The 11,195-nt window shown below is 45.2% G+C and overlaps 1 protein-coding gene across 1 annotated transcript; it reads left to right on the top strand.

Moving 5' to 3' along the window:
- Nucleotides 1–223: 223 nt before the first annotated feature.
- On the top strand, nucleotides 224–10,781 carry Tpi (triose phosphate isomerase). The gene is made up of 7 exons (XM_089575145.1): nucleotides 224–495; nucleotides 716–839; nucleotides 1,014–1,098; nucleotides 2,863–2,995; nucleotides 3,354–3,439; nucleotides 4,889–4,976; nucleotides 10,586–10,781. Exons 1-7 carry the CDS (start codon nucleotides 387–389, stop codon nucleotides 10,702–10,704), a joined length of 744 nt encoding a protein of 247 aa, XP_089431271.1. The 5' UTR covers nucleotides 224–386; the 3' UTR covers nucleotides 10,705–10,781.
- Nucleotides 10,782–11,195: the final 414 nt, after the last annotated feature.

The raw sequence follows: 11,195 nt of genomic DNA, 5'->3' as shown, positions 1-11,195 counted from the left end.
GCTGTGTGTGGATTGCAGTGTGTGGAATACACGGCTCCACGGTCCGTAAAGAGCAGACTTCGCTCCTCATGGCGTCTTTCTTTTCTTTATGGCTCTAGTTTGAAAGTACTCGAGAGCAAGCGAGAATACGAAACTAACGCATCAACAGCGCCACTCTACCAGATGGTGACAAACGGAGCAAAAGCCGGAAGTAAGGGCAGAGCAAGCGCCGCGCCGCGGAAAGCCGAAAGCCGAAACGCGGAGGGCGTCACGTCGTCGTACCGAAGGGAGGCGCGAGGTTGTTGCGGGAGCCGGCTCCGACGATCGCTTTGACATCGTAGCAAATAGTTGTTGCTCGGTGACTTGGTTATTTCGTGCCGACAAGACACGGTCTATCTGCCTCGAAAATGGCCCGCAGGTTTGTCGTCGGTGGAAACTGGAAGATGAACGGTAACAAGAACTCCATTCGAGACATCTGCAATGCACTCAAAGGAGCGAGCCTCGATCCGAACACAGGTGAGGAAGACGAGCTCCGGTGTCAAGTATACTGTTAGTGTAACAGGCTAATTGTTATTCTAAAGTACGGGAACGTGACCGTGTTTACCTCTTTTTTTTTGGCTGACTCGCCCATATCAGCATTCTTTTGTCTGATCTGAACGTGTGAAACTGCTTTAAAGGCGAAAACAGCGTTCGCGTTCCGGAGCACACTTGTACTACAGCTGATTTCTTATTTCAGAGGTGGTTATCGGATGCCCGGCGCCGTACCTTGACTACTGCCGGAGCTTGCTTCCGCCTTCGGTTGCCCTCGCAGCTCAAAATTGCTACAAGGTTGAAAAGGGTGCTTTTACTGGAGAAATCAGGTACGACATACCGAACCTGTACTTTTCGATTCCCGATGATTGGTTACTATTGCACTGTTCTCGTATAGCAAAGCGTGTATTTGATTCCAAGATCCCGATGCCACGATGTCGTCGACGTTCCATGTTTGACATTTTCGATGTTATTTAATGGAGCTGTCTTGTTTTGATCTCTAGCCCTGCGATGATAAAAGACTGCGGAGGCCAGTGGGTCATTCTGGGCCACTCGGAACGTAGGCACGTCTTCAAGGAGACTGACGAGGTTAGTGCTTTTAATGTACTGACCTACTATTGGCCCGGGCGCGGGTTCGTATTCTGACAGGAGTTCGTCGTTTTGACCTTCCGCATGACCTTCAGAGGAGGCGCGCTTTGACAGCTTTAAGATAGCTCATGCGGTCTTTTTTTGTCCCGCCTCTAAATATAGTAATAGGAGGGAACTTTCGGCATTTAGGCCTTATCATTAATTTGACACCGGTTAAGCATTTATTTTCCGGCGATTTTCTCGACAGTAATTTCTCTGTATTCCGGGTTGGTTTAGTTTCGGTTATGCTGTCTGACTGAATCCGTTTCCGTTTAAACGGTTGCAATGTTTGATGCACGTAATTTCATCCGGTTGTCGCCATAAAATCTTCTACAGCTCGTACTCACAGAATTTTTTGAGGAAATGAAAATATTGCGATGAATCATGATGGTCTGTTTCCTGACTCATATAATGAATCTAATTATTCTTGTATGAGGCTCTGCATGATGCAGTTGTCTTCAGCTCAGAGCTGTATTTTATTCCGGCAAAAGGTTGCTGCGGATTGCACACTAACCTAGGTAATCAAAGGAATTCATGTGCTGCAATGGTGGGCCTTTGGGGATACTGTTATTGTTTTTGGAGTTGCTTTGTTGGTAACAGCTGAATGAACAGTGTCACTGTTTATTAGTGGCGTTCGGATTACAGAAAGAAGCAGGTGTGTGCTGTAATATTTGTCAGTCTTATCAGGCCAGGTGGTGCAGCTGTAGTTAGTTACGGTATATTTGTGAAAAACTGCGTTACGTTCTTTGTCCAAAGCAGGTTTTCTTGAGCTATCAGGTTAAACAGTTCTGAAGGAAAAAGTGTATAGTGTCTGGAAGGTTGCTGAAATTGGTTTTGATTTGATTTGAAGGGGTTTAACATCCCAAAGTGACTCGGGCAATGAGGGACACCGCAGTGGAGGATTGCGGATAACATTGACCACCTGGAGTTCTTTTACGTGCTCTGACATTGCGCAGAACACAGGTCTCTAGCACTTCGCCTCCATCGAAATGCCACTGCTATGGCCGATATCGAACTCGCGTCTTTTGGATCAGCAGCCGTGGACCATAACCACTGAGCCACCACATCACTGTTGAAATTGTGGAGAATGTTTCTTCGTCATTGTTGAGCTCCGGTCACGAGTTGACTTCATCAGGGTAGATCTATCCTATCTTATCTATCATAGGTGTTTTATATTTACCAAGCAATTTCCATCAGGAAAACAGGTGGCACGTATCATGGACATTACTTGGTGAAATGAGAGATGCAATACAGTGATGTAGTACCTGTATTTTTGACATTTTGGCTCTTGAGCTTAACAAAAACTTTGTCTTAATTTTATCTCTTTATGCAACATGCATGCTGTTTAGAAAAACGGAGCAGAGCTAGGATGTTAAGAGTAGAACGACAGCCTAAGCCTAAGCTGTTGTTGTGTGTACCATTATCCACACTACTTTGCCCACCAAAAGGCCATTTCGGAGTTTCACAAAACTTTCACCATGTTCTCACAATTGCTGCTTGCATTGTGTGGCCTTATTTAGCAAGACATTGTGTACATTATGCTGAACTGAGTTACATGGCGAGGTAACTAATTCATCAATATTTTCAAAAAGGGCAACAGTGGTAAATGAGAGATGTACATTGTGAACTGAAAAAATAACCTTTAACGACAGTGCCTTTGTGGTTAGTTTACAGTGACATAATTCTGTGGTAACCGCATTGCCTGTTCTTCCTTTTTTTTTTTAGCTCATTGGAGAAAAAGTGAAGCATGCACTGGAATCTGGTCTCAACGTCATAGCTTGCATTGGTGAGCTGCTGGAAGAAAGGGAGGCCAACAAAACTGAAGAAGTGTGTTACCGCCAGACAAAGGCAATTGCAGGTAGGCCAGGGAACTGTTTCTGACAATGCTGAGCTTGCTTTCACTTCCTGATAATGCAGGTCTGTGTGTTGGCATTGCTGCTTTTTATCTCGCAGTTCCTCCTACTCTCTGAAAGCATTGTTTTAGCATATGTTGAGTGAGGGAGCCACTCTGTCAGTCTTGCCTTTTGGGAGGGCAGTGACAAACTGCGCACCTCCGTGAGAGCTTTAGCTATGGCAAAGTCATCGGCTCCAATACTTCTAAGGAGTATAGGAAGTGTTTGTAAGTGGCTTAGCCCCAAGCTTGGTTTTAGGAAGTTTTGTGATGGTCAAATCGATTTTGCTATGGCATCAAGATTTCCTTAATCTTTTCTATGCAGCAAATGTCAAGGACTGGGGTAAAGTCGTCATAGCCTATGAACCTGTCTGGGCTATCGGCACAGGAAAAACTGCTACTCCTGATCAGGTAAACCTCTCTCTCCATAAGCACTGCCTTGAAACAATCACAGCTGCCTGGTTTGGACATTTTTTTGTGGGTGTGAATTTTTCCGTCTCGCTTAATTAATCTAGCAAGTCTTTTTAGAAAATTTCATGATAGGTTCCACTTAAAGATGCTTGCCTTTGAAAACATGTTGCGGGGCTAGTTGGTTATGAATTGTTTTTAGAATTATGAATTGTTTCTAGAAAAGTAATTGAGCACTACTTTTTTCCACGAGCACACAGACATGTGTGTCCCTATGCTCTGAAAAGTGTCCTGTCAGCGGCACGTCAGCAGTGCATGCTGATAGCAGTTTGACAGACCATGTGCTGACATCACAGTTCAGATCTCTGTTCCCCGCCATGGAATCATAAGGTTGTGCTGACGCAATTGTCTGCAGAGTGTATCAAGAATTGCTTCCCTGACGGAGAACCCAGGTACAATGGAGGAGGTCGTCAGACAGACGTTATCAAGCACATGTGGATTTGTGGCAACTCGTTGTTAATGTGCAGGTGGCCCCACGTGATATCATGTGGGATGAGTTTGTTGTTGGAGATGATGACGCAACGTCAGAGAGCCATGCACTAAAGAAGACAATAGCACGCGAAACACACACACTGTCTGCATGGAATCTGGTGGAGGAAGTGGCAAAGAGGCGTACCATGAGTGGCTATGAACGCTTCCGCGATGATGAATTATTTCGCTTCCCTAGAGCAGCTTGCTCTTATTGAGGGTATCTATCGATGAGGAGCATGTGACTGCGCTGGAGAGCTTGGAAAGCACTGTAGGAGGGTGTAGTTTGAAAAAAGCGCACACATGTAATGGATTTTATTCGCGATAGCATTAAGGCCCGCTTGTTGCAGAATATCCATCGTCTGTGTCGTTCGCCGTGGGTGAAAAATCTGCGAAAAATCCCCAGAGGAGCAACCTAGGGGTAGGTGCGTCACCTCGGTCACATGACCTTGTAGCATGATCACAACTTGCCCACTGAATTTTGAGCAAACTCCAATTTTAAATAAACGCTACTGCCCTACTTTGTTATTTTGGCTTTGACATGTGAAGTCTGCTAACTGATAACCTCGAATGCAACAAATGCAATTCATGCAACGGACAGGTTCTTTATAAGTGGGCTCGACTGTATTTATTTGTGCATATCGCAGCCACGCAGAGGCTGTTGCAGGAGTGGGGATGTGAAGGGCATGGTTGTTACCATCTTTCAATATTTGTTATGACAGTACCTTGTTCGCAACGCACTGACTTCTGGCAGTGCGATTTCTTCTGAAGCTGAGGAAAATTTTTGTCTTGGGCATGCTGAAGTTTTCATGCATTTACTGTTCTATGCAAGCTTCTCACTTCTGGTTTCATGAATTTTTGCAGGACACTAAAAAGTGCATTCTGGGAAGTGACATTCATGGCACTCCTTTTTTTTATCCTCAGGCGCAAGAAATCCATGCGAAGGTGCGCAACTGGCTCTCGACCAATGTCTCCCCAGATGTGGCAGCCAAAATTAGGATCCAGTATGGAGGTAACCCACTTTCTCTTTATTGCATGTTAGGGAATCCTGTTTACAAATGCATCAGCAAGTGATTAATGAATAGAAAAGCTGCATAAGTGCGACCTAGGCGTGGCTGGGCATTGGGATGTTGGATGGGAACCACCAGGCCTGACCCCATACATTCCACTGTGTTGCAGAACAGAAGCCTCAGATATATGGTGGAACAACAGCGCGAACTTAGAGAACACAGAACAAGAGGGGAGACATTACAAGTGCTTGTATGTGTCTCCCCTCTTGTTCTGTGTTCTCTAAGTTCGCGCTGTTGTTCCACCATGAATTCACACCAACTAGCCCAAATGTCTGCTCCGCTTAGATATAGTCTAAATGTTTTGGTGTCTTGTTTTTTGTGCAGTGTGTGTAGTGCCACACACATCTTGGCAGTTCAGCTGTCATTGCCATTCTAAAAGGAGTCTTCATTAGATGGGCACCCCGCTCTGCTGAGGGCAAACTATGTGAACGTAAAAAAGCAAATGACGGGAAATTACAGCGGGAGAGAAGACACTTCACACAATGATAATAGCTGTTGAAAGTGGAAGTGGGGTAGAATGAAAAACATGCTGTAAATCTTTAATGGTATTGTACCCTAATGTTGCATACTGCAGACCTGCTTTGACAGTGTGCTCCTCCAGCATAATCTAGTAAAGAAAGCATAGAGTGGACATTCGGATGCTCACTGTGAGCCGCTCACCTTTTGCTTCTCAAAAATTGTTCTCTTGCTTTGTTGGTATGTGCTTTTTTTTTTGTCTGCCTGGTCAATGTAAACCGCCTAAGCCTATTTGTCGATTCGCTTGCCTGTTTTTAACTGTGAGCCAGTTTAGGATGTTATAAGTAGAGGGTGTAACGGACCGTGCACATGTCATCATACGTGCCGCCGCGGTGGCTCAGTGGTTATGGTGCTCGGCTGCTGACCCGAAAGACGTGGGTTCGATCCCGGCTGCGGCGGTTGAATTTCTTTGGAGGAAAAATTCTAGAGGCCCGTGTGCTGTGCGATGTCAGTGCACGTTAAAGAACCCCAGGTGGTCGAAATTTCCGGAGCCCTCCACTACGGCGTCTCTCATAGCCTTAGTCGCTTTGGGACGTTAAACCCTATAAACCAACCAGCCATTCATCATACGTAATTTTTATTCCAACATTTGTACAATTCTGTGATTCAGGCTTCTTCCATACAACAGTTGTTTCTGGCAAAAATGAATAAGGACAGCTGTGGTGGCCCTATGGTTATGGGGCTCAGCAGCTGACTCAACAGACGTGGGTTCGACCTAGACCATGGCGGTTTAATTTCAATGGATGCGAAATTCTAGAAGCCCATGTACTGTGTGATGTCAGTGCATGTTGATGTAGTCAAGAGTTTGACGAAACGTCGTCTGGTCAGGTAGAGGCATAATAAAAACATAGGGTCACTGACCAAGTCAAAATTTTTAATGAAACATATTGACGTTTCGGAAGCCCTACGGCTTCCTTGTTCACATTGGGTGAAACCAGGCAAAAGCATGCGTTTATATCTTATTCAAAAATGCGTCGTAATGATCTTGCGTAGTCAGCAGGCAGATTTCCTTGCGTCCGATTTAGTGTACCGGGAGTGGTTTGTATCATCAAGGAATCTAGATACAAGCGTCTAGAAGTGATTCGTTCTCTGGCAAGCACACGTGCCCCGTTCCAATTGATGATATGTCCAGTTTCTTTTAATGAAACGTCAATACGTTTCATTAAAATTTTGACTTGGTCAGTGACCCTATGTTTTTACAGTGCGTGTTAAAGAACCCCAGGTGGTCGAAATTTCCAGAGCCTTTCACTGAAGCTTTTGGACATTAGACCTCCGTAAACCATAAAAATGAATGACCCCTAATTGGGATTTAGCTTGTTGCTGAGTTGTGTGTTTGTATGCCTGCCTGTGTGTGAAAAGTGTCTTGGTACCGGATTTCAATGGCTTAAACGGACTGTAATGGCAGACAAAATGAAATCTCACGATTTTCGAGCAAACTCTGCCAGAGTTGCGCCCGTCGCTTCCTGCAACCACGTTACTGATGGCCACCATCTTGGTCTTGTTTGATAGCTCGTGCTCTTCCTTACATCCTGGTATTACTCGCTAATGTGAAATCCTCTCGGAACATCGTCGTTCTGCCGTTTTCAGAGGCCTCTACATCGGTGGAATTCAATTGAGATTTTCTGTACTTTGTGTTTTTTGCAAACATGAATTACAGAACTTTTCATTATGTCTTTAGGTGAAATATCAATTAATCCTATATCATCAAATTCAGAAAGGATTGAACTGGGGAGCTATGCTTTTTTTCTTAATGACTGATGCGAACATATCTAATTTTGAGAATAATATAATGTCACCTAGTTATTTCATAGTTATGGTGCCATGACATAATTGAACTTTTTCATATGATGATATACCTCAATCCACCGCGGTCGAATTTCGATGGTGGCAAAATTCTAGAGGCTCGTGTACTGTGAGATGTCAGTGCATTTAAAGAAGACCAGGTGGTCGAAATTTCCAGAGCCGTTCACTACGGCGTCCCCCATAGCCTGAGTAGCTTTGGGATGTTAAACCCCCTAAACCCATACCTCAATAACAATATAAATAGCACAGCTCTGCATGGCAGGCCCTTAGCTACAGCTACATTTTATTCAAAACCAAAAAATTTAGAGAGAAAGTGCCTTAACGACCCGTGAGAAGTTACCTAATTAGGGTCCAGTTATTTTTCCTAATATGGGAACTAATTGAGATATGCTGATAGTAGTACTTTTGAAAACAGGAGGAAGAGATATGTATACACACACACTTAATTTCATTACGACATCTCTGATAAGAAGATTTTTTGTTTTTAAGACCTGCATCTTCTCCTAAAGGTAAAGGGAGGGAGGTTCTAAAGGAATATAGGCACCTAATTTTGGTGGCATATTTTCTTCTTTGTAGGGATGCATTAGATGTTATATGCATGGATCAGCACATGGTATTCGCGTACGACTGGCTAATAATTTATAATCGAATTTTTCTCTCAGGCTGTTTCGGTTTCGTTTTCAACAGCTCTGTGACATCAAAATTGCGTTTAGGTCACGTGAGGCATGCAAAATCTGCAATACAATCACTTCTTCTTCATTCGTTGTCATTGCAGCTGTTGAGACAAGCTGGGTTTAGTATATCGGTGAATTAAAATGACAAAGCACTGATTGTATCACAGTTTTTTTTCATGCTTCGCATGACCTACTGACACCACAGCCACTGTTCGGCTGTTGAAATCGAATCTGAAGCAGCACAAGAGAGAAATTTGATAAGTTATTCAGTGGTCTTAGGTTGTGGGAATCCTGGCTTTCCGCCGTCGCCTTTGCGTGGCTCTGCCGGCTTCCCGCGTTGTTTCTCCTCTTTCCCTTGCTCTCGCCTCAGGCGGTGGAGAGGCGGCTGGGTGACTAATCACTGTCATTTAGCCACAGCTCCGCCCCGGCTCCCCAAGGGCCTTTGCCATTGGCGCCTTTTGGCGGGAATTCTGGACCCGCTTTGGGCGGCCGCGCACCGCGCGACCGTCCGAGCGGGGCCCAGAGAGAGAGATCCCTCCGAGACAGCGTAAGGTGCGTACGCTACTGTTTTGTCCGTGCCGGCCGTTGCCGTTCGGACCAGTGCTTACTCGAGCTCGCCCGCACGTGTCCTCTGACCTGCAGTGGCTCGAGCCTGTCACTCGGGGTCCAGCGACCTCAGACAGGCGTACCTTGCGTTGATTGCCCACTCTCTCTCGCAACCGGCCCAACGGTCGACACGAGAGAGAGATCACAGCACTGCCGCGGGGACATTCTCCTGCAGCGGCGTGCTAGCGGCGCGCATTGCTCGAGTCGCTTCGTGCGCGCAGCGGAGCCTTGCTCCTCGCGCGCCCCCGGGACGGGGTGACGATTGAGTGCGTGTGTACTGCTGAAGGACGACGTGAATAAACGTCTCCTTGGTGAACTTGGAGGCCTATTTCTTTGAGGCGAATCGCTCTCCTCCCAGCGGAGGTTGAGTGCACCGCATCGGTGTCCCAGTGTGTGTGTGTGGTGACGGCTGATCGGGGCCCTTGGCTCGCGCGAAGCTCGAACCCGCGGTGGTTGGTGGCCTGTGTCCACTTAGAAACCCACAAGGTGAATGCTGTATGGTAGCCCATGTATACTAATGCCTTACACATAATAAACACTCACCAAAAATTAGGTGTCTATACTCCTTTAAGCACACATACTCTACACATGAAGAGGTATGCCCTAGATTTTTGGGGGAACTGTGCAAGAGTAGGTTTAATAAAATCTCACCAGCCATTTGTTTAAAGTGGGGAATTATTTATTTCAGTGGAATAATTTGAGACTCTTAGCATCAAAGGAATTATCACTCTGACATCTGGTATGCCAGCTTAATTAATGGATTTTAATGTGCTGAAGCACCACTACAGGCTATAAGGCGTGCTGTAGTGGAGGCCTCTGCATTAAGTTTTTGATTACCTGATACTCTTATATGTACGGAAATCGCAGAACAGCCATAAGGTTTATAACCATGAACACGGAAACCACAGTTGTTCTGTACAAAGTGCGCAGCTTAGCATGTGGTATGAATGGCATCACGTGTGGGATTCGCACGGCTATGGCTGTGCGATCAACAGATGGACTCCCAGCCAGTGATCGTGCACTGCCTGCTACGCCTTCTGTTCAGAACGCACTGCTACAGCGGATAACAAAGACAGGGGCATGAAGCTGCCCGGTCAAGAAGGCATCCATGCCAAGAGCGATAATCTGATGGCAAACAACCAAAGGATAACATCTTCTATTAAGACTAGAATGTCCAGATTTAGGGCACCTATGTTCTTGCCAGACTGGAGCAAGAAATGAAAATATCAGGGGACATGGTTTTCTTGGCTGTTTCTGCATCTCCAGCAGAAACAATGCAGAAGTTTGACACTGCACAATTTTTGTTGTTGGGTATATGTGACACGCAGCGCTTTTGTGAGAGTCTTTTCATTTATCAGATGTGCTATGAATAGTATACAGTGAGCACAGAAAATTACATAGAAAATGAAGCAACGAACGATGAGATGGCGGAGAGTGCGCGCACTCACAAAACAGCTGTAGCCACATGAGTTCGAAGTGCGACGTCACTCACAGTACACGCTAGGCTGCGTTGTCTGTATGGCACGATCCGCAATGCCGTGTGCACGCTCATAATCCTCAGGACAGTACATGAGTATTATTTCATTTCACTCCCATCAAAATGCAGCCTCAGTGTCTGAGGTTGAACCTGCAAACTTATGTCCAACACCTCAACTCCATGTCCACTGAGCCGCTATGGCAGGTGGGTGCAGCAGCTTGAGGTACTGAGCATGTCTAAGATGTATCTTAGTTACATTAGTTTAGTAACACCAGTGAACACATCTTGTGCAGCCCACAGACAGCTTTGGATTTCAGAGGAGCATGCAAACTTTGTAACAGATGTCATTTCACTGCACACATCTGGGAAGACATTTGCATTGCGATTTGGAGTCAACATTGTCATAAACCAGATCTTGTAAATTCTGTTACTAAGCTTTGTAAAATTGTTTGGTGCTTCTTTTTTTCTTGAACAGGTTCAGTCACTGCTGCAAACTGCAAGGAACTCTCCAGGAAACCAGACATTGATGGCTTCCTTGTGGGTGGAGCCTCCCTGAAGCCAGAGTTTGTTGACATCATCAATGCCCGCCAGTGAGCGTCCTTCATGAATGACCCGCCCAAACATGTAGCTCCACAAAGTCTGAGTAAATTAAAACCTTCACTTTTTAGGCATTTTGTTCTTGTTTTTCACGGAGTGCAAAGCAAGCTTTCTCAGTGTTAAGAAGTGTGCCAACTCAACAACTCATCTTTCACTTCTTGTTCTCATGTACTGTCTTTAACGTTGTGCAGTCATGACCATTTTTTCTTGTAATTGGAAAGTTGGTTACCTCACAATTAATTTACTTTACCTAGTCATTATGAAATGTTGTTTTGGAGTTGCAGCAAGGAATTTAAATTGAGTGTCACATCAAAATAAATTCTTTGCAAATCAGTTTGTCCACAAGTGAACACAGCTTGGGGTTGCTGGCATAACTTGAAGCATACGTACACTCTTTTTGTGGCAAAAGTGATAGAAGCGGCTACTTGCTTTAGCTTAAATGTTCTTGGTTGGGATCTTTAAAAGGGTGAGGCGTTATGTGCCATGGC

Source organism: Amblyomma mixtum, chromosome 2 (assembly GCF_055824585.1).
Source record: "Amblyomma mixtum isolate Tamu chromosome 2, ASM5582458v1, whole genome shotgun sequence".
Lineage (NCBI taxonomy): Eukaryota > Metazoa > Arthropoda > Arachnida > Ixodida > Ixodidae > Amblyomma > Amblyomma mixtum.
Note: the sequence above shows the minus strand (reverse complement) of the source record. Positions and strands in the feature narration are given on the sequence as shown.

Coding starts and splice junctions, on each gene's coding strand:
- Tpi (XM_089575145.1), top strand. CDS start 387: ATGGCCCGCAGGTTTGTCGTCGGTGGAAACTGGAAGATGAACGGTAAC. Junction 2,996..3,353: donor CCAGACAAAGGCAATTGCAG/GTAGGCCAGGGA, acceptor TTTTCTATGCAG/CAAATGTCAAGGACTGGGGT. Junction 4,977..10,585: donor AATTAGGATCCAGTATGGAG/GTAACCCACTTT, acceptor TTTCTTGAACAG/GTTCAGTCACTGCTGCAAAC.